The sequence below is a fragment of the Triticum urartu genome, chromosome 2 (assembly GCF_003073215.2).
Source record: "Triticum urartu cultivar G1812 chromosome 2, Tu2.1, whole genome shotgun sequence".
In the NCBI taxonomy this organism is placed as follows: domain Eukaryota; kingdom Viridiplantae; phylum Streptophyta; class Magnoliopsida; order Poales; family Poaceae; genus Triticum; species Triticum urartu.
Genome location: NC_053023.1, coordinates 594,703,166 through 594,726,020, shown reverse-complemented (window position 1 = coordinate 594,726,020; position 22,855 = coordinate 594,703,166). Strand labels below are relative to the sequence as shown.

The 22,855-nt window shown below is 44.6% G+C and overlaps 1 protein-coding gene across 1 annotated transcript; it reads left to right on the top strand.

Moving 5' to 3' along the window:
* Positions 1 to 16,840: 16,840 nt before the first annotated feature.
* LOC125539036 ((+)-neomenthol dehydrogenase-like) lies at positions 16,841 to 18,956 on the top strand. Its single transcript, XM_048702398.1, has 5 exons — positions 16,841 to 17,148; positions 17,241 to 17,487; positions 17,692 to 17,766; positions 18,183 to 18,377; positions 18,470 to 18,956. Exons 1-5 carry the CDS (start codon positions 17,120 to 17,122, stop codon positions 18,848 to 18,850), a joined length of 927 nt encoding a protein of 308 aa, XP_048558355.1. The 5' UTR covers positions 16,841 to 17,119; the 3' UTR covers positions 18,851 to 18,956.
* The last annotated feature ends 3,899 nt before the right edge of the window (positions 18,957 to 22,855 follow it).

The following is a 22,855-nucleotide window of genomic DNA, read 5'->3' as shown; positions in this document are numbered from 1 at the left end:
CTTCTCAAAACCGCAAAGGAAATTTGGGATTGCCTTGAGGAGGCTCTTGAAGGAGATGAAGCAATTCGAAGATCTCGGTTGGCCTTGCTCAAACAAGAAGTCAATCTCTTTGTGAGGAATGAGGGTGAGTCCGTAGAAGAGGTTTACCGAAGATTGAAGTCCCTTGTGCTCAACTTGAGAACTTTTGGGTGCACTTGGGAAAATGATGAATTCATCAAGGACAAGTTCATAGATGCTATGGTTCTCACAGAACATACCATGGTCATGATGGTTCATCAACGTCCGGACTATCACAAGTTGACTTCGGCTCAAGTTGTTTCCACTTTCTCTACCCATGTTCTTTTGGAAACCAAGTCCAAGAAAACATATGCAATAGCTCAAGCAACCAAGAACTCCAATCTTTCCTTGAAGGGCAAGAAAGTGATGAGCCAATCCTCAAGGGAGGAAGAAGTGAGTGAAGAGATATGTGAGGAGGATAATGATACCTCGTGCCCGGCAAATGATTTTGCAGAAGACTTGGCTCTCTTAGTCAAGAAGTACTCCGGGACCATGGCAAACAAAGGAAGAAATCTTCAAGGAAGATCTTTTAGACGAAGGAAATTCTACAATTGTGATAGCCCAAGACACTTTGTTCATGATTGTCCATATGAGAGACGTGAAGACAAGTCCGAGAAGCTTGTGCTTAAGAAGAAGAAGTTCATCAAGTTTGAAAAGAGGAAGGATGACAAGGCTCTTGTTCATGAAGAATACATGTCTGGAGATGAAGATGACGGTGATGATGATCAAGTGGGCACGGCCGCCTTTGCCATGCATGCCACTACCTCCTCCTCCACCACCGGCCTCTTCGACTCTCCAAACGAGGACAAGCCATTCACTCATCGGTGCCTCATGGCCAAAGAGGACTATGTCTCCGGTGGAACTCAATGGTTGATCGACAGTGGATGCACCAATCATATGACTGGAGAAAGGGAGATGCTTGTGGATTTCGTTGATTCACTCAAGGCCTCTTCGAGCATCTCCTTCGGTGAAAATAGCAAGGGAAAGGTATTGGGTTTGGTCAAGGTGGTAATCTCTAATGATTCATCTCTTGCAAATGTCATGCTTGTCCAATCCCTTCACTACAATTTACTTTCAACTATTCAATTGGCTCGTGCCGGATATGATTCACATTTTGGTGAATTCCATGTGACCGTCTTTAAGAGGAGTAATCTCAAAGTGGTATTTGTTGGGCATGTTGAAGACAACCTTTACGTGGTTGATTTCTCGAAAGAGAAAACTCATCTTGCAACATGCCTATTGGCCAAGGCCGACATGGGGTGGCTATGGCACCGTAGGCTAGCCCACGTGGGCATGAGAAATTTACAAGCTCTCTTAAAGGGGGAGCACATTCTTGGACTAACCAATGTGTCTTTTGCAAAAGATCGTCCTTGTAGTGCTTGCATTGCCGGAAAGCTTCATGAAAAAGCTCATAAAGTGAAGACTATCATCACCACCTTGAGGCCCCTCGAGCTTATCCATTTGGATCTATTTGCGCCTCCAACATATGATAGTTTGGGAGGAAGGAGATATTGCCTTGTCATTGTTGATGACTTCACAAGATATACTTGGGTGTTCTTTCTCAAGACTAAAGATGAAACTCAAGAAACCTTCATCAACTTTGCCAAAGAAGCTCGACGTTAACATAACTGTGAGATCAAGGCAATCCGAAGTGACAATGGCACCGAGTTCAAAAACTATACAATGGATGAATTCTTGAGTGAAGAGGGGATAAAGCATCAATATGCCGCACCATATACTCCCCAACAAAATGGTGTTGCGGAGAGGAAGAATCGGACTCTTATTGAGATGGCTAGGACCATGCTTGATGAGTACAAGTCACCATACAAGCTTTGGGCAGAAGCCATCAACACCGCGTGCCATGCTTCAAACCGGCTTTACCTCCACAAGCTCAAGAACAAGACCCCTTATGAGCTCCTAATTGGGAGAAAGCCCAACGTCAAATACTTTCGGGTATTCGGTTGTAAGTGTTTCATTTTAAACAAAAAATCCCGGTTAGCTAAATTTGAGTCTAGAACTTATGAGGGCATATTTGTTGGATATGCATCAAACTATCATGCTTACCGAGTTCTCAATAAATCCACCGGATGCATTGAGGAAACGGTAAATGTGGAGTTTGATGAAGATAACGGCTCCCGCATGGAGCAAATTTTTCCTAGTGTTGTAGGTGATGAGGCTCCTTCACAAGCTATAAGGACAATGGGGATAGGCCACATTCTCCCACAAGAAACACCCCATGTCCAAGTAGAAGAAGAAGGAGTAAGAGCCCCTCTTGAGGATTTTCCACAAGGGAAGTCATCACCGACACCACTTGTACAAGATGCCTTGGGAAGTAATGAACCTATCCAAGAACAAGATCAAGACCCTCATATTCCTGAGCAAGATCAAGAGCAAACTCTTCAGAATAATGAAGAACCAATCGTTGAGGCTCAAGATCAAGCTCAAAGTCATGATCAAGATCTAGATCAACTCCAACCACAAGTGTCTTCATCGTAATCACTTCCTACTGAGCAAGAACATGTGGTTGCAAAGAGAAGAGTGTCTCCAAGGCTAAAACAATCTCAAGTACAAGCTTCTTCATCAAGTCCAAAACCAAGTGAAGAAGAGCTTGACCGCAAAGAGCAAAAAGTGGCCGCCAAGCTAAAACATCTTCAACACCTCACCGAGAACATCTACGGAAGCATCAAAAAGGGGGTAACTACTTGTAGACGTTTAGCAAACTTTTGTGAACATCACTCATTTGTCTCTTGTGTTGAACCCCTTAAGGTGGAAGATGCCCTTGACGATCCAGATTGGATAGATGCCATGCATGAAGAACTCAACAACTTCACACGCAACAAAGTGTGGACCCTTGTGGAAAGACCCAAGGAATTTCATAATGTCATTGGAACAAAGTGGATTTTAAAGAAGAAACAAGATGAATATGGACAAATAATAAGGAACAAGGCAAGGTTAGTGGCACAAGGTTTCACCCAAGTTGAAGGTTTGGACTTTGGTGAAACGTTTTCCCCCGTTGCTCGTCTCGAATCCATTCGCATCTTGCTTGCTTATGCCTCTCATAATGATTTCAAATTATATCAAATGGATGTTAAGAGTGCATTTCTTAATGGTCCTCTTAAGGAGTTGGTGTATGTCAAGCAACCTCCCGGTTTTGAAGACCCCGGTCATCCCTCTCACGTTTATGAACTCCATAAGGCACTCTATGGACTCAAACAAGCATCTCGTGCTTGGTATGATCACCTTATGGTGTTCCTAAGCGAGAAGGGGTTCCAGATTGGGGTAATAGATTCCACTCTCTTTACGAAGAGGGTAAAAGGAGAGTTGTTTGTCTGCCAAATATATGTTGATGATATTATCTTTGGGTCAACTAACCATGCTATTAACGTTGAGTTTGAGAATCTTATGACTAAGGAATTTGCAATGAGCATGATGGGAGAGTTGAAGTTCTTTCTGGTTTTCAAGTGAAGCAATTGAGAGGTGGAACCTTCATCAATCAATCTCGTTATATCCAAGACATGCTCAAGAGATTCAAAATGCAAGATGTCAAGCCAATGAAGACACCCATGGCCACAAATGGTCAACTTCATCTTGATCCAAATGGTAAAGAAGTGGATCAAAAGGTATATCACTCTATGATCGGTTCCTTGCTTTACCTTTATGCATGTAGGCCAGATATTATGTTGAGTGTGTGTATGTGTGCAAGATTTCAATCCGCTCCTAAGGAGAGCCACTATTCGGCAGTGAAAAGGATCCTTCGATATTTGGTTCATACCCCAAACTTGGGCCTTTGGTATCCCAAGGGATCATCATTTGAGTTAATGGGTTACTCGGATTAGGATTGGGCCGGAGACAAGGTTGATCGCAAGTCCACATCCGGCTCATGTCAATTCCTAGGGAGATCGTTGGTAAGTTGGTCTTCAAAGAAGCAAAATTGTATATCTCTCTCCATAGCCGAAGCTGAGTATATTGCTGCCGGAAGTTGTTGTGCCCAATTACTATGGATGAGGCAAACTTTGATGGATTACGGTGTCAAATGTGACAAAGTGCCTCTTTGGTGTGACAATGAAAGTGCCATCAAGATCGCCGAGAATCCGGTTCAACATAGCAAGACCAAGCATATTGAGATTCGTCATCATTTCATTAGAGATCATGTGGCCAAGGGAAACATTCAGTTACTCCATGTCAACACCGAGAATCAACTAGAAGACATCTTCACCAAGCCCCTTGACGAAGCAAGATTTCGCGAATTAAGGCATGAGCTAAATATCGTGGATATTAGTAACTTCAGATGAAACTCTTGCTCACACACACATACTCATGTACTATCTTGCTTAGATGTAGGCACATGTCTAGGGGGAGCTAGCTCAACTCAGGAGCTATCTTATCCTAGAAGTGCATAAAACAAACACCATCTTTCACATAAGCCACTTTAGGTGGTACTTGTGCTTCAAAGATGAGTATTGGTCTTGGGCCCAAGGTTCCTATCTTCGCGGTGCCATACCAAGTAAACTCAAACATGGTGGCCTCGGCCACCACCCTCGCTTGAGGGTTTTTGTCTGTGTTTGTTTCGTGTGTGTGGTGTCGTGTTTCTTTTTCTTTGTTTGGTTGGTTCTCCTCATTTTTTTGGTACAAGTGCTCCACATATACCCTTTCCATAGTGATAGGACTTTCCTCGCGGCGTCTTCAGAAACGTAGACCGAGTGCCTTGTGAAGTAGGGGTAAGATTATACACTCAACCCTATATTTAAAAAGATCCACTCATGTCAAAGTTCCTGGATACCCCGTGCGCACGGTCCTGTACCGTGCCCACGGGCTCTGTACCGTGCGCACGGAGCTCACTTAGCCCATGCACACGGGGTCTGCGGTTTCTGGTCCTGAAGAGGTGGGGCGTGGGGGGCACGGGTTCATTCCCACCCATTCGCCCCCTCCACTCCCCAGGAAGCCTCCAGCGCCGCCGCCGTCGCCTCCTCTCGCCGGAGCTCCACCGGGCCTTGTCGGAGTTCTTCCTCCGTGGATCCGGATCCTGATGGGGTCCTCCTCCGGTTGGTCCTCTCCTCTGGTTCCATCTCCTTGTGTTCCCTCTTTTGTTCTAGCCTTAGGGTTTCTTTGCTCCCTAGATTCGTTTGGCCTCATCTAAACTTGTAGATAGTAGTCTAGTGCGTAGATCTGTTGGTCTCTCTGCTGCATTCACTCTCGAATTTCGATCTGGAAGTGGCTGCCGCTGGGAGACCCCCGTGTCCACGGGGTGTTTGACCCCCGTGCGCACGGGACCCCCGTGCCCATGGGGTCTAAACCCCCATGCGCACGGGCTCTCCAGGAACTATTGCATAGACTGTTGTCTATCTCCTTGCCATTTTTCTAGCACTTGTACTCATTTATGTCTCGTGCTTTGTGTTGTTGGGTTTTTGTGTGTGTTTCAGACTCCGCTGACAAGAGGTCTGAGCTTTGTCGCAAGCGTGCAAAAGGAGGATCAAAGGACTTCACCATTGCTCGTCATCAACCATCTGAAGGCATGGGTCAGGGGTCTGGGACAGGTCAAGGCCGTGCTCACCGTGCAGCCTCAAAGCAGCCCGTTGTTGAGGCTTCCGATGAATCTGAGGAAGAGTATGAATCACAAGATGATGAGATAGAAGAAGAAGATGATCGTGATGAGGAAGATGAAGAAGATGATCGTGATGAGGAAGATGAAGAAGAGGGAGAGGAGTCTAGTCCGGAGGAAGCCACTCCGGGCAGGTGTGACCTCCGGAATATGCCTCTTGTCAAGTGGACCAAGCCAGAGATCTGGGCTGAGAGACAGAACCATCCGTATGTTAAGGCCACGAGTATGGGAATCGATCCCCGGTTTAAGAATGGATTTCAGCAAAGAATCTATCATGAGCTTCTTATGACCAAGTCAAATAAGTTTGCTCCTCACAAGCAAGTCAACACTAAGAGTTTGCGCGACAATGATCATCTGTATCCCGGTGTGTACTCCGCTCTTGGACGATTGGGTCTGATTCCGTTTGTCACCTTCAACCACCCCTACAATGAAGATCTTGTGATGCAGTTTTTTGCCACTCTGTACTTCTCCAATGATTCTGCTCACACCCTCACATGGATGTCTGGAACGTATCAGTGTTCAGCTCCTATGGCAAAGTTCTCCGAGATCATTCCCTACCCATTCATGGATGAAGAGACTGTTTCTGATGAGTTTGGCATTGTTCGGGAAAGTGGACAGCGCACTAAGGATGAGATTGCCTTTGCTTACAAACAAGAGAAATCATTTTTCACTGGGTCAATAAAAGACCTCTTGCCCCTCTATGACACCATGTGCCATATCCTACGGTACACCCTCACTCCAAAGGCGGGGGATTCCCATAACATTCGGAGCTCAATGCTTGATGTCTTTGTGTATCTTCATCAGAAGAAGAAAGTGGATGTTCTGGATTTCATGTACTACGAGCTGCATCAGTGTGTACAAGAGAACAAGTCCTTGATCTATGCTCCATTCATACAGGCGTTGATTGAGACCGTCTGTCCAGCAAAGTACATTGCTAGCTTCAAGACTGCCGTTCCCAAGCGCAACTCCAACTGGACCCCAGTTGCTCCTGCTCCCTATGTGCCCATCAAGAAGGGGCGCAACCCTAGGCCTGAGGATCGTGCTACTTACACTCCAGGCATGTCCTATACTGCACGGATCCCTCGTGGTAAGGCCAAGTCAGTTGGCTCTGAGGCCATTTTTGCCAAGGGAGAGAAGAAGTCATTGTTCAAGACCTTGAGCAACATGTTCAAGATGTGTTAGTCGATTCAGCATCGTCAGATCAAGGAAATCAACAAGGAGAAGCTTGTTCGGTGTGAGCAGAAGGCAGCAAGGGCTGCTGCTGGTGAGGAGGTCGGTCCAGGTTCTGAGGATGTCGACAGTGAGGCCACTGCTCAGTCTTTCCCAATGGCCGGGTGGCGTTTTGATGATGATGATGATGATGCCTCGAGTGCTCCTCCTCTTGTCTAGTGGGTCTCGTGTCGCCATTTGTCTCCTTTTTGTTGTCTTGATGACAAAGGGGGAGAAGTGGTGTGTGTGGTGTGTGTGTTCGTGGGTGTGTTGAGATATCAAGCCTCGTGTTTCTCGCTGTTGGTTGGTTTTAGTCGGCTTGAGATACCCTTATTTCCTTTCCGTCTGTGTGGTTGTGAGACTCTAGCTTTATTATTGTACCTTGCTATTATCCTCGTATGCTTATGATTATTCGGTCTCACATTATGTGCTCACCACACTGTGTCATGAGATCTAGGCACCGTTATAGGTTTATGTTGATGTATCTCATGACTTATCAGTAGTGATCTTGGTCGAACCTCCTATGGGTGTATTAGATGCATTCTTGTTTTCGGGCACACATATAGGGGGAGCTATCATGATCATTATTTGTTCCATGGCTTTCTATCTGTTTATTCTCTTTGCCATGCTCTAACCACGTTGTCATCAATGCACCAAAAAGGGGGAGATTGAAAGTGCAATGGCACTTAAGCTATATTTTGGTGTGATGACAATGTGGTTAGTTGAACTAATATCGGTTGCTAAAGTTTATCTCAGGTTATTGGTTCTAAGCACCCGCGATGGAGATGTGCGACCCCCCATTTCAAAAAGGACAAAGGCGTGGTCTTTCGACGCTTCGAAGGTTTAGTTTTGGTTTGCTTCGAGTCATAGGAAAGACCGCACTATTAAGACAAGGTCTGTGTGGACAAATGTTGTGTGGGACTGCCTTTCCCGAGCCTTCTCTCTTACCCTTCCCACTCCAACCACCTCATATGTATCTAGTGTGTGTGTGTTGTGGTACTCAGAAAGTTGCAACAGTAAGTTACTGGGTACCCCGTGCGCACGGGGTCTTTTGACCCCCGTGCGCACGGGGTACTGGGTAACTCTCTAGGTACCCCGTGCGCACGGGGTCTTTTGACCCCTGTGTGCACGGGGTACTGCGTAACTCTCTGGATACCCCGTGCGCACGGGGTCTTTTGACCCCCGTGCGCACGGGGTGGTGCGTTTGTCTCTGGACACCCCGTGCGCACGGGGTTGACTTAGCCCGTGCGCACGGGGTCCAATGAGCAGAAATGCCCACCCTCACATAAACACTATAAATAGGCCCTTCTTCCTCCTCCAACCCTTAACCCTAATGTCTTGTTGAGCTCCACCATTGCTACACCCCGTTTTGCTCAATACTCTCAATCCCTCCACCCAAACTTGTTGAAACTTTGGGGATTGGGAGAGCAAGACCCGATCTACAACTTGACCAAACCAAATCGCGTTCCCCGCAACATTTCTTCCCCATTGACTTGTTACTCTTGGAGCTTGGGCTCCTAGGCGGTTAGAGGTTCCTCCGGAAGCTTCCTTGCTTGTGGTGTGCTCCGGAGAAGTTTGTAAAGGTGTGGTGGTCACCTTCAAGACCAACCCCGAGTGATTCGAGGCTCATTCGTTAGGGGTGACTCAAAGGAGAATACGGTGAGCTTTTGGTGGCTTTCCGCAAGCTTTGGCTCCGGCACCGCTCCAAACAGAGATTAGCTCTTCCCCAAGGAAGAGTGAACTTCGGGTTAAAATCCGCGTCCTCATCTTACTTGTGGTTAATCCTTTCCCACACCTTTGTTTTTGTATGCTTGTTGGCTTGATAACTAGTTTGTTGCCTAGCTTTTCTTCTTGGAGCTTGCTTGTCATATAGGTTGCATTCACCTAGTTGCATATCTAGTAAACTCTTTTATCCACGAAGCCTTAAAATCTACAAGAAAGATTAAAATTTGTAGTCTCCTATTCACCCCCCCCTCTAGTCGACTGTATCGATCCTTTCAACTACCCCATTGTGGAAGTTTGCAAGCAGTGGTAAAGTCCTCTAAGTCCATAGTGTAAGAATTTTCATAAAGATCAAAAAAGGACAGTTTGAGAATTACATGAAGATGAAAATTCAAACCTCCTCACAAAGGAACTAGTGAGATAGTGGTACCGGCGGTATTTTTCTTCCTCGAAGCTCAGAAGATCAGCATTACACAAATATGCGTTAAATTCTTCATTAATTCCAGCTCGATCCATGAAGTCCTCTGAAGGCCATTCACAAGGCCGCACTGGAGCATCCCTTGGTGGCTCATCATCAGCATCACGCATTGCAAGCCTGGGTCCTTGTTTCCTTGAAGAACCACCTTGGTACATTTTCCTAAACATATTTCTTCCTCTGAAAAATTTCTGAATTTTTTTAGTAACTTCAAATAAAAGTAAACCAAACTCAACAAAATAGATAGCAACTACCCCTACAAGTGCCTAGAGCCTATGTCATGCATCAAAACTACTTGGAACCATATAAATTTGACATGCAAGCTCAAGAACATGGTCACCTAAGCAGCAAAAATATGCAATGAATAAAGCACTAGAACAAAAACTAATTGGACCAATGGAGGAGTCACATACCAAGGAACAATCCCCCCCAAGCAGTTTTGTGAGAGGTGCTTTGAGCAAGGAGATCGAAAATCGTAGTAAAATGAGCTAGAACTCGTGCTTGAGCCGGATAATGGTGTTTGTGGGAGGAAGAAGGAGTGTGTGTGTGTGCAGGAATAAGTGGAGGAGGGCCACCATGGGCCCATGAGGCAGGGGGGCTCGCCCAGGGGGTAGGGCGCCCCCTCCACCCTCATGGCCAGGTGGATGCCCTCTTGCTGTGTTCTCAGTGCCAAATATTCTCAAATATTCCAAAAAATCATATTTAAATTTCAGGGCATTTGGAGAACTTTTATTTTTGGGGTATTTTTATATTGCACGGATAATCAGAAAACAGAGAGAAAATACTATTTTTATTTTATTTAATATAAATAACAGAAAGTGGAAAGAGGGTACAGAGAGTTGTGTTTTCTAAATTCATCCATCTCATGATCATCAAAAGGAATCCATTAACAAGGTTGATCAAGTCTTGTTAACAAACTCATTCCGAATAACATGGAACCGGATAATTTTCGAATAACACTAGGTTACCTCAACGGGGATATGCACATCCCCAACAATAAGAATATCATATTTCTTCTTGACAGTAGGCAGAGGAAATTCAAAACCTCCAAAAATAATCGATGGAATTTTCCAATAGAATTGACACTATGGACTTGAGGTTGTTTCCTTGGAAATTGTACCGTATGCTCATTGCCATTAACATGAAAAGTGACATTGCCTTTGTTGCAATCAATAACAGACCCTGCAGTATTTCAAAAGGGTCTTCCAAAAATAATATACATACTATCATCCTCGGGAATATCAAGAATAACAAAGTCCGTTAAAATAGTAACGTTTGCAACCACAACAGGCACATCCTCACAAATATCGACAAGTATAGCAGTTGATTTATCAGCCATTTGCAAAGATATTTCAGTAGGTGTCAACTTATTGAAATCAAGTCTACGATATAAAGAGAGAGGCATAACACTAACACCGGCTCCGAGATCACATAAAGCAGTTTTAACATAATTCCTTTTAATGGAGCATGGTATAGTGGGTACTCCTGGATCTCCTAACTTCTTAGGTATTCCACCCTTAAAAGAATAATTAGCAAGCATGGTGGAAATTTCAGCTTCCGGTATCTTTCTTTTATTAGTAACAATTTCTTTCATGTACTTAGCATAAGGATTCATTTTGAGCATATCAGTTAATCGCATACGCAAAATGATAGGTCTAATCATTTCAACAAAACTCTCAAAATCCTCATCATCCTTTTTCTTGGATGGTTTGGGAGGAAAAGGCATGGGTTTCTGAACCCATGGTTCTCTTTCTTTAGCATGTTTCCTAGCAACAAAGTATTTCTTATCATAACGTTGATTCTTTTATTGTGGGTTATCAAGATCAACAGCAGGTTCAATTTCTATATCATTATCATTACTAGGTTGAGCATCAACATGAACATTATCATTTACATTATCACTAGTTTCATGTTCATTACCAGATTGTGTTTCAGCATCAGAAATATAAATATCATTTGGATTCTCAGGTGTTTCAGCAATAGGTTCACTAGGAGCATACAAAGTCCTATCATTTTTCTTTTTCTTCCTTTTAGAAGGACTAGGAGCATCTATATTATTTCTCTGGGAATCTTGCTCAATTCTCTTAGGGTGGCCTTCAGGATACAAAGGTTCCTGAGTCATTTTACCAGTTCTAGTAGCCACTCTAACAGCAAAATCATTATTCTTACTATTCAATTCATTGAGCAAATCATTTTGAGCTTTAAGTACTTGTTCTACTGAGTGGTAACCATAGAAGCATGTTTACTAATAAGTTTAAGTTCACCTTTGACATTAGCCATATAATCACCCAAGTGTTCAAGCATATCAGCACTGAGTTTTAATTCTCTACCAAAATAAGCATTGAAGTCTTCTTGCTTAACCATAAATTTATCATACTCATCTAAGCATGGGCCAGCAAACTTAGTAAATGGGATTTCAGCTTTATCATATCTATAGAGAGAATTTACCTTTACTACCTGTGTCGGGTTATCAAGACCATGTATTTCTTCAATAGGAGATGGATTAAAATTATGCATTTCTTCGATAGGCGGTAAATTAAGACCATGTATTTCTTCAATAGGAGGTAAATTCTTAACATCTTCAGCTTTAATACCCTTTTCTTTCATGGATTTCTTTGCCTCTTGCATATCTTCAGGACTGAGAAATAGAACACCTCTTTTCTTCGGAGTTTTTTTAGGAATAGGCTCAGGAGTTGGCTCAGGAAGTGTCCAATTATTTTCATTTGTCAACATATTATTCAATAAAATTTCAGCTTCATCCGGTGTTCTTTCCCTGAAAACAGAACGAGCATAACTATCTAGGTAATCTCTGGAAGCATCGGTTAGTCCATTATAAAAGATATCAAGTATTTCATTTTTTCTTAATAGGATGATCAGGCAAAGCATTAAGTAATTTGAGAAGCCTCCCCCAAGCTTGTGGGAGACTCTCTTCTTCAATTTGCACAAAATTATATATATCCCTTAAGGCAGCTTGTTTCTTATGAGCAGGGAAATATTTAGCAGAGAAGTAATAAATCATATCCTGGGGACTACGCACACAACCAGGATCAAGAGAATTAAACCATATCTTAGCATCACCCTTTAATGAGAACGGGAATATTTTAAGGATATAAAAGTAGCGAGTTCTCTCATCATTAGTGAACAGGGTGGCTATATCATTTAATTTAGTAAGATGTGCCACAACAATTTTAGATTCATAGCCATCAAAAGGATCAGATTCAACCAAAGTAATTATATCAGGATCAACAGAGAATTCATAATCCTTATCAGTAACACAGATAGGTGAAGTAGCAAAAGCAGGGTCATGTTTCATTCTAGCATTAAGGGATTGCTGCTTCCATTTAGCTAATAACCTCTTTAGGTCATATCTATCATTGCAAGCTAAAATAGCTCTAGTAGCTTCTTCATCCATAACATAACCCTCGGGAACAACATGCAATTCATATTTATTAGGGGGAGAGTCTTCATCATCACTTTCATCAATATTATCAGTTTCAATAATTTCATTCTCTCTAGCCCTAGCAAAAATTCACCAAGTGGCACAGTAGTATCAAGCATAGAAGTAGTTTCATCATAAGTATCATGTATAGCAGAAGTGGCATCGTCAATAACATGCGACATATCAGAATCAATAGCAGAAGCAGGTTTAGGTGTCGCAAGCTTACTCAAAACAGAAGGTGAATCAAGTGCAGAGCTAGATGGCAGTTCCTTACCTCCCCTCGTAGTTGAGGGATAAATCTTGGTTCTTGGATCTTTAAAGTTCTTCATAATGATAAGCAGATATAAATCCCAAGTGACTCAAATAATAGAGCTATGCTCCCCGGCAACGATGCCAGAAAATAGTCTTGATAACCCACAAGTATAGGGGATCGCAACAGTTTTCGAGGGTAGAGTATTCAACCCAAATTTATCGATTCAACACAAGGGGAGCCAAAGAATATTCTCAAGTATTAGCAGTTGAGTTGTCAATTTAACCACACCTGGAAACTTAATATCTGCAGCAAAGTATTTAGTAGCAAAGTAATATGATAGTAGTGGTAACGGTAGCAAAAGGTAATGATAACAAAAGTAATGTTTTTGGTATTTTATAGTGATTGTAACAATAGCAATGGAAAAGTAAATAAGCGAAGAACAATATATGGAAAGCTCGTAGGCAATGGATCGGTGATAGAGAATTATGCCGGATGCGGTTCATCATGTAACAGTCATAACCTAGGGTGACACAGAACTAGCTCCAATTCATCAATGTAATGTAGGCATGTATTCCGAATATAGTCATACGTGCTTATGGAAAAGAACTTGCATGACATCTTTTGTCCTACCCTGCCGTGGCAGCGGGGTCCTAGCGGAAACTAAGGGATATTAAGGCCTCCTTTTAATAGAGTACCAGACCAAAGCATTAACACATAGTGAATACATGAACTCCTCAAACTACGGTCATCACCGGGAGTGGTCCCGATTATTGTCACTTCGGGGTTGCCGGATCATAACACATAGTAGGTGACTATAGACTTGCAAGATAGGATCAAGAACTCTCATATATTGATGAAAACATAATAGGTCCAGATCTGAAATCATGGCACTCGGGCCCTAGTGACAAGCATTAAGCATAGCAAAGTCATAGCAACATCAATCTCAGAACATAGTGGATACTAGGGATCAAACCCTAACAAAATAACTCGATTACATGATAAATCTCATCCAACCCATCACCGTCCAGCAAGCCTACGATGGAATTACTCACGCACGGCGGTGAGCATCATGAAATTGGTGATGGAGGATAGTTGATGATGAAGACGGCGACGGATTCCCCTCTCCGGAGCCCCCAACGGACTCCAGATCAGCCCTCCCGAGAGGTTTTAGGGCTTGGCGGCGTCTCCGTATCGTAAAACGTGATGAATCCTTCTCTCTAATTTTTTCTTCCCGAAAGTGAATATATAGAGTTGGAGTTGAGGTCGGAGGAGCTCCAGGGGGGCCACGAGGTAGGGGACGCGCCCCCCACCCTCGTGGCTAGGGTGTGGGCCCCCTGGCCTTGATCTTTTGCTAGTATTTTTTATTATTTCCAAAAATACGCTCCGTGGAGTTTCAGGTCATTCCGAGAATTTTTGTTTCTGCACATGAATAACACCATGGCAATTCTGCTAAAAACAACGTCAGTCCGGGTTAGTTCCATTCAAATCATGCAAGTTAGAATCCAAAACAAGGGCAAAAGTGTTTGGAAAAGTAGTTACGACGGAGACGTATCAGACTACAAGAAGAAGGAAGTAATAAGAAATTAATACTAACTGAGCAACTAGGTGGAACATATATGTTTATAATCATCACAACAGTATTCTTCCTATAGTGAGTTTCAAGTGATATTTGCTCTTTGTTGGCCATGAGTTGAACATGACAAGTGATACTTACTCTTACCCCCACCTGCCCCTGCTTTGCTTTGTTGCTTGTCCGTCATGGCCATGCAAGATGAAAAAATATCATTCTTTTGTGTTTACAAAGGACCAAAAAAGGCTATATGGTTTATTCTAATTGGAAATAACATAAATGCTACTCCCTCTGTAACTTTTTATAAGACATTTTTAAAGTCCGTGCCAATGTCAAAAAATGTCCTATACTATTAAGTTACAGAGGAAGTAGTATGTCCAAACAATAAAGTTTTGATGCATGAATATAGTGGTCACATTAACTTCTACAAATATTTGCATGTCAAATATCATCAGTACATGCCTTACACAAATGTGAAATTCAGGGATCCACTCCTCGATACCACACTATTATCTCCCTTATCTTGTTTCAAAAAGTCAGAACAAAGTTCATTGGTTCTTTGGAAGTTCAAGAACAATTAAACTGAATTTACTGAATTAACATTATAATTTGCTCTATTATATAATGTCCTTTCTTCAAGTGAATCCGCTATGCATCAAAGTGAAAGCAACTAACAATGTTTTTGAATAGGTAAACCATGCTTAAAGAAAAGTTAGAAATTAAAATCTGAAATATCTATTTATCACCTCTTGAAGCCGTCCTGAAACATGATGGCACATAATTACAAGGTAGAGCTCAAGCTTCTTGACCAATAATGCGGAAAACACAACATAGTCTCATTGAAACAAGACAACATATCAATACTTATAAGTCATTACACGGTCCTTTTGTGATGTGGAGATGGTCAGCTGCACATATAAATGAATGAATTGCCAGAATGTCAAATAGTACTTCAGTAAGCCTATAAAGATTAGAGATTGATGCACTTGAACGGATGATTAAATTTACAACCATAATGACATATGTGAGCTACTCCATGAATTTTTGGCATACCTAGAGACATAACTAAAATAAAGATTGCATGGATTTCTCTAATTTATACAAAGAGCGCTTCACTGTGCTCTTCAAACCATATCTCATGGGCTTTATTTCAAGTACCTTATATGCAACAACGATGACAATGCTCGTGGTAGATTAAATTTCTGTGGCAACCTGACTTGTCTATATATTATGTACACTATGTAAACTAATGGTAAACTCATCTAACTGTAGGCAAATCACAAGAGAGTTGCCATGTTAATCCAGGCCTGCTGTGTTACCTCAAATGTCTTAGCTGATCTCTCGCCCACTGTAGCGACTTCGCGAAACTTCTCGGATCCTTAAGAAGAAAACTTCTCTTGATTTAAGATTCAGCAATGGACTTCCAGGGGGAAAGCATTGTCCAATCTAGTATACAGAACAAACTACTTATTTCTTAATTGTTCTTCCACTTGTTTCGCCATTAGTGCTTTAGTTTTTCAAGCTGCCTTTTAATCCCATATAGTAGTAGAGACGTCGATGCCTAAACAAGCTACGTCAAGAGAATAATCTGATGTATTGCCAAATGGGACTTGTGAAGAACAGGACAGGAAGCAGAAAAAGAGAGAGAGAGAGAGAGAGAGGGGGGGGGGGGGGGGGGGGGTCCAAGATGTCCTAAAACAAATTACGCACCTGGACTGGACAATGATTCATCATGCTACGCGCATGCATTTAGCACTTACCAGCAATCACATGATTCTCATTCTCGGACCGCACGCTGCCGGATTCCGCAAACAGATTGCAAGTATCAGCTTCCATGCGCCGCTTGCGTACCTGCACCCCTCCAGTTTTCATGATCAATACATGGCATGAGTGAATGGTACCTCAGTCATGGGCCTCATGTGACCCTGAAGAATATAAGTAGATGAAATCAAGTGTCATTTATTTGATCAGTCTCTATCATGTTCGCACTATACTGTCAAAAAATGCCATGAATCTCAGTGATACTCATAAAATAATCTCAAAATTATCTTAGTCCATCATCATAACTTCTATACATATATTTAATATAATCTCTATATGCATGCTTTCTGCCCTAGGTAACAGTACGGGCATGCGTGAACGGTAGAAAAGGAAAGGTGTGAAGTTCATTGCATCGTGACAGCGGTCCTTCTCACTGGGAATCACACCCTCGGCATGGGGCGCAGGTGGGATACATTGGCGAAGCAAAGACGACTCCCAGGGAGAGGCCATCGGGTGCCATCCTTGTTGGTGGTACGGTGACGACACAGAAGACGGAACCACCGACACCCGGACACGGACAAAGACACCATCCACGTCGAGAACGGTCATATCAAGGCCAAGATCATGCGCCTCATTCTACCGATAATTGTAGCCTCAGCCTCGTGATTGTTCTGCATATGTAAAACGACGCGCCGCTTTGGAGTAGTATACTTGTTGCCGCACCGCAGTAGGTGGAATCGGTAATGGTCAACGGCCCGGCCCCTATTCCCCTCTCGCCACATTTCATCTCTTCTCAGTTCTCACTCTACAAAAGCTGCGGCCCGACCACCGCGCTTCCCCACACCCTTCCAGCTCGCCACGCCACCTGAGACCTGACCACCTCGGCTGCTACCTGCTAGTGCTAGACGCGCACGGCCTCGCCGACTCCTCCTTCCATCAGGGTTTGATCTCATCTGTGAGAGCTCACGCTTTTGGATCCAAGTTCAGGTTCGATCTGCAACTCCGCAGTGCTATTCCGAATCGGAAGCTTGATCATGGAAGGAGCCACTCCCTTGAACACAAGGTACATGCTACATGCCGTATCTCCATGTATTTCTTCTCGCCGATCAGTGTCGCTAAAATCTGAACTCCGCCGCTATGTGCTGGCGTTGGCAGGATTGCTGTGGTCACCGGCGGGAGCAAAGGGATCGGGCTGGAGGCGTGCAAGCAGCTGGCAGGCGGCGGCGCCATCACGGTTGTTCTGACGGCCAGGGACGAGACGAGGGGGGCGGCGGCGGTCGAGCAGATCAAGCGGCTGGGGCACGCACATGTCATCTTTCATCAGCTGGACATCACGGATGCTTCCAGCATCGCTCGACTCGCAGATTTCCTCAAGACCCGTTTCGGGAAGCTTGACATCCTGGTATTTTTTTTCCTATTTTGGGCATTTTATCCGTCGCTGTCATACTATTCCGGAGAATAGCTTGTTTAGTAGACTGCGGTATTATACTCCTCCGATCTATATTAACTGTCTCTGATTTAGAAGAAAATAAGTTGCAAAATAATGAAATAATATTTTGACTAAACCTTGGTATGACAAGTTATTGATAACAAGTGTGATTCACAGGTGAATAACGCCGCGACTGATGGGATTGAGCATGTCATTGATCCAGTTTATGGTTTAACTCCCGGTGATGAAGCGGTAACAACGCCATCTTGACGTTTATTTTCGAGTGTTTAGCTTGTTGGTAGATCAAACTGTTTCAGTTGTCTTCTATTTTTATAGAAAAAAAAAACTACTGTTTCATTGCTCTCCCCCAAAATGAAAAAAAAAAGATGGCCATTTTCAGAGTATTGCCAACCGTGCAATTTTAAACATATGCGCAATTTAGTTTCAGGAGCATATAAGATTATCGCTGACCCATCAACATGTCATATCATGCACATAACTAGTCGACTATTATTGATATAAAGATTCGGGGTTGCCTACCACGCTTGCCACGCGGTTGCTTAACTAATCAGTGCGGTGTCATCTATTCAAGATTATCCTTAAGCACCAGCTGGTACAAACGACGCTGAATGCATGTCATTTTCCTCCATGGGTTCATACCACAACAGTTCAATGGCATGGACGCGGGCCAGAGGATCGATTGGATGTGGACCAGCTGCCGGCAGACGTACGAGACCGCGAAACAGGGCCTGCAGACGAACTACTACGGCACGAAGCGGGTGACAGAGGCTCTCCTGCCCCTGCTCCGATCCTCGTCCGACGGAAGGATCGTCAACGTCTCCTCCAACTTCGGATTGCTCAGCGTAAGCATCATACGTCGATCAAATAAGTTCCTCCAACGGCAACAGAAAAGAGGTCATGATCCGACGCCAACTTTCTTCCTTTTCGGCCGCAGTTTTTCAGGAGCGAGGAGCTGAAGCAGGAGCTGAACGGCGTCGACAGACTGACGGAGGAGAGGCTGGACGAGCTGCTGGCCGAGTTCCTCAGGGACTTCGAGAGCGGCGGGGCGGAGGCGCGCGGGTGGCCGGCCGAGTTCTCGGCGTACAAGGTGGCCAAGGCCGCCATGAACGCCTACTCGAGGATCCTGGCCAGGAGGCACCCGGAGCTGCGCGTCAACTGCGCGCACCCCGGCTACGTGAAGACGGACATCACCAGGAACTCCGGGATCCTGACGCCGGAGGAGGGCGCGCGCAACATCACCAGCGTTGCGCTGCTGCCGGAAGGCGGGCCCACCGGCAGGTACTTCTCCGAAGGCGAGGAGGCATCCTTCGTGTGAAAAAAGCATCCGTAGTAGTACTACTGTTTTGTTGCGCTTATCTGCCAAGTCAAGAATAAGGCTATGTTGAGTTCAAAAAAAGGAATAAAGTTTACGTTTGTTTGGACTTCGCATGTGACGGGAGATGGATGTCACCGCCTAATTGTGATGTGAAAACTGTTGCTCTGGGGAAGCACCTGTGACCAGTGGCTGGCGCATAATTTTAGCAATAGGTAGTCAAAGTACAATGAAAACCAATCCAAAATAATTTTTTTGAAATGTTGGCAGGAGAGCTGCCAAATTCAGGCATTACAAGTAACACCCCAAAGAGGAATACACCGCATAAGACGAATGCTGAAAAAGAAAAAATGAAAAGGGGTTGCTCAATTTATCAAGGAAAACCGAGCAAAAACCTAAACAGCGCCTGATAAGACTAGGCTTAAAGCACCACAACACCTACAACACGTCAGAAGGCCAACACCCCACAACACACCCTGTCCGGCACTCGAGCACTCACGCCGCTACCAAAGTACACACCACAAACCGTTGTATCAATCCGGGCTGCCACTAGCATATCCGCAAAACTTGACGACATCAAAAAGGAACACTATGTCCGATAGAGCAAACATATGCCGCTTCGATCCCGCGAACTTGGCTGACATAACTCGCCTGACACACTCTGCATGTGGAGGGTGCTTCTGCTGCTCTCACGGAGATGCTACACGAGCCGTCGCCAACCACCTACAAGAGCACTGAGTCCCTCTGACTGAGTCTATCTTCAAGACGATGTCCTCAAGAGGAGACATGACACCGAGCAAAGCCGATAGCATCGTCATCGTCTGATCCGATAGACCGGATCTAGAGTTCCCCCCTGAAGAATGTCAGGCAAGGGAAGGGAGGGGCTGCACAATCGATGCCTCCAACAAGGGGACGACGCCCATAGGCGCCGCCATTGATTGCTCCGGCCACAACCGGAGTGCGGCTTTCACCGGCAGCCACACCCACCCAAGCCTGTGGCCTAGCCAGCTCTTCCTGCATACCAATTCCAAGGCGCACAAGCACAGTTCACATCTCGGCCGCGCCTAGGAGGTCGCCGGCCAGCTACCCCGATAGATCTGGAGGCATCTCGAGCCGCGCCCCTAAGGTCGCAGGCTAGCCTCCCCGGTAGATCCGCACCTGGGAAGCCCCCAACGCGCCGAGAAGCAAGCCAGTCGGCAGCCCAACAACAGGCCCCGACCCCTGACTTCCTCTCGCCCGCCTCGCGCCAGCGCACGCACGCGCACGCGCAACTCAGCGCCTCGCCAGCTCTCGCGCAGCACCGCGCTGGCGACGCCGCCCCCCTCCCCCGCCTCAGCCCCCCCCCCCCCCGACGACCGCGTCGCCCACCCGCCGCCCAGGCCCGACCGTGCCAAGCCGAGCCCAGCACCTCCTAAGGCGAGCCGCCTCCGCGCCGCTCGAGGCCCTTGCGAAGATGGAGCTAGCCCCCTCCCCCCCCCCCCCCCCCCCCCCCCCCCGGCCGACGCCGCGCGGGCTTTGCCCGACGGCGCCCTCCGGAGGCACCGAGGAGGCGAGAGCGAGGAGAGGGGGTGGTGGCGGCGGCGATCTAGGGTTCTCCCGGGCCGCTGCGGGGAGCGTCACGGGAGCGTGATCTAATGCCCCCCCCCCCCCCCCCCCCAAAAAAAAAACAATCCAAGATATGAGGAGTCCATCCCACAAAGTTTTTAAATCAGAGCTACACTTACCTCACGGGCTTGCGAACTAGTACTAGTACCACTCTGCTTTGTGGGCTTGCCATCCTCGTTGGTCGTGGCTGCGTGGTCCGTAACTGGGGACAAAAAATGGGGGCAAAGTACCCGCTCATACCTGTCATATATCCGCCATATTTGTGGGCTTTGCATTTCGGCTCCTAGCTTGAGACAGTTAATTCGGACAGGCGATTAGTGTTTGTTTCCATGATCTAATGAAATCATCTTTATTAGTAATAATAATATTTTTTAATAGACCATGTTTATTAATAAAATATTTTGAATGTGTAGATGTTTTTTTTCCAAAATATGTATCAGTGGTTATGAACAATATTCGTGCATGTTACATTTTCAAATAAAATGTTCACACAACTTCTAGCATTTGTTAAAAAAATAAACCTATATTTTGGTATGAAGAAATGTGCTCCAATGAATATTATAGCATATAAAATAAAATTTTGATGCGGTTTAAATAGTTCATGCAACCCCTAGTAATTTTCATGAGAAATAAAAATGTCCATACAAATAATACTATTTTGAATATGTGCCACGGTCTATGAGACATGTGAACCAATTTTAAGGGTGCATCGTAAGTTGTTGGAAGTAATTCAAAATTCCATGGACAAGCACAAAAACAAAAATTAAAATAAAATTTGAAAAATAAGAAGAGAAATAAATGGAAGAAAACCGTAAAAGATAAAAGCTGCCGAGAAAAGAAGAAAAACACTACCGCTCATGTTATGTTGGCCCGACCCATCCTCGCGGTCGCCATTGCGATTGCTTGACACTTTATCGCACTAGGCAACAAATAGGAATTACCGGGAGCAACTATTCAAGGGCTACCACTTATGCGGCTCCTGCGAGGGTCACTTTATTGCCATGTGAGAGTCCCATGTGGTGCGTCGGGCCGCCTCTACATAGCACGTGCTGTCCGCTCCCTCTAGATTTCGGTTTTTTATTTTTCTGTATGCGTTTTCAGTTTTTAGATGGTTTTTTGGGCTTTTTGGTTTTTGCGTGGTATTCCTGACATTCTAGTGCATTTATTATTATTATCTTCATAAATCACAAACTATGCTTTTTGGAAAATATTTTTTTTGTTGTGCTTCGAAAAAAAATTATGCTTCCACGAGAAGCACATATTTGCTTATCATGGAAGCACATATTTGCTTACGCGAGAAGGGCAGTTACGCTTCTCGAAAAATGAAAAATAATCCGTGCTTTTACGAAAAGCACAATTTTGCTTCTCATGAAAGTACAAATTTGATTCCGCGAGTGCTTCCCGGAAAAGAAAAAAAATCAATGCTTTCAGGAGAAGCACGGTTTTGCTTCTCATAGAAGTACGGATTTGCTTTTACGAGAAAAGAAAAAACATTTGTTCTTCTCGAAAAGGAAAAAACCGCAACCGTGCTTCTGGGTTTCAGTTTTTTCTTCCTTGTTTGTTATTCTTTTTTTCTTTGGTTACTTTTTTTTGGTTACCTGATTTTATTTTTCTTATATTTTTGTTTCCGATCTTTTTTTGTGTGGGTATTTCGTGAAAAAAGTTTGTCGAACATATTACCCCAAGATCTTGTTTCGAAGACCTCAACGCGAGATATTAAATGGTGAAACCGGTTCGAGATTTGGACACATAGTTTAAGCGATAAAATATTTTAATCAAACGAATTCTATGGAAAAAAAGAAAACAACCAGGTCACAATAAGTGACATACATGCATGACCTGTCAGCACCTGAGAAGATGGAGCGAATCAACCTGTGGTTGAGTTGGTTAGGTGGACAGTGGTATCCCCAACCCATCAGGGTTCAAATCCTGGTGCTCGCATTATTCATGGATTTATTTCAGAATTTCCGGCGATGCGCTTTCAGTGGGAGGAGACGTTCCCGTCGACGACGAGGCGCCCACGGTGACTTCGTAAATCTCAAAATGATATGCCGGCTCAGTCTCTCGAAGGTGCTCATAGGGGTAGGGTGTGCGTGTGTGCGTTCATAGGGGTGAATGTATGCGCGTGTATATGAGCGTTTGTGTCTGTACTGATGCTAAAAAAAAAAGCACCTGAGAAGATGGGGTGAACTTTGAAAGGAGACGAGGTGGACGCGGCCATAGAGAAATCGGCCGGCGGCGACGAGTGCAACACGGCAAGTTTTGACTCATTCAGTGATAACGATGGCATACATACACGTAGTCGCGTTAGAAGCAGCACACCTTGAGCGATTAGAGCCGAGTTAAAGTAGCACACTTCGGTCTCGCCTCCAGACTCTTGCGTTGCAGCAAACGCTCTTGTAA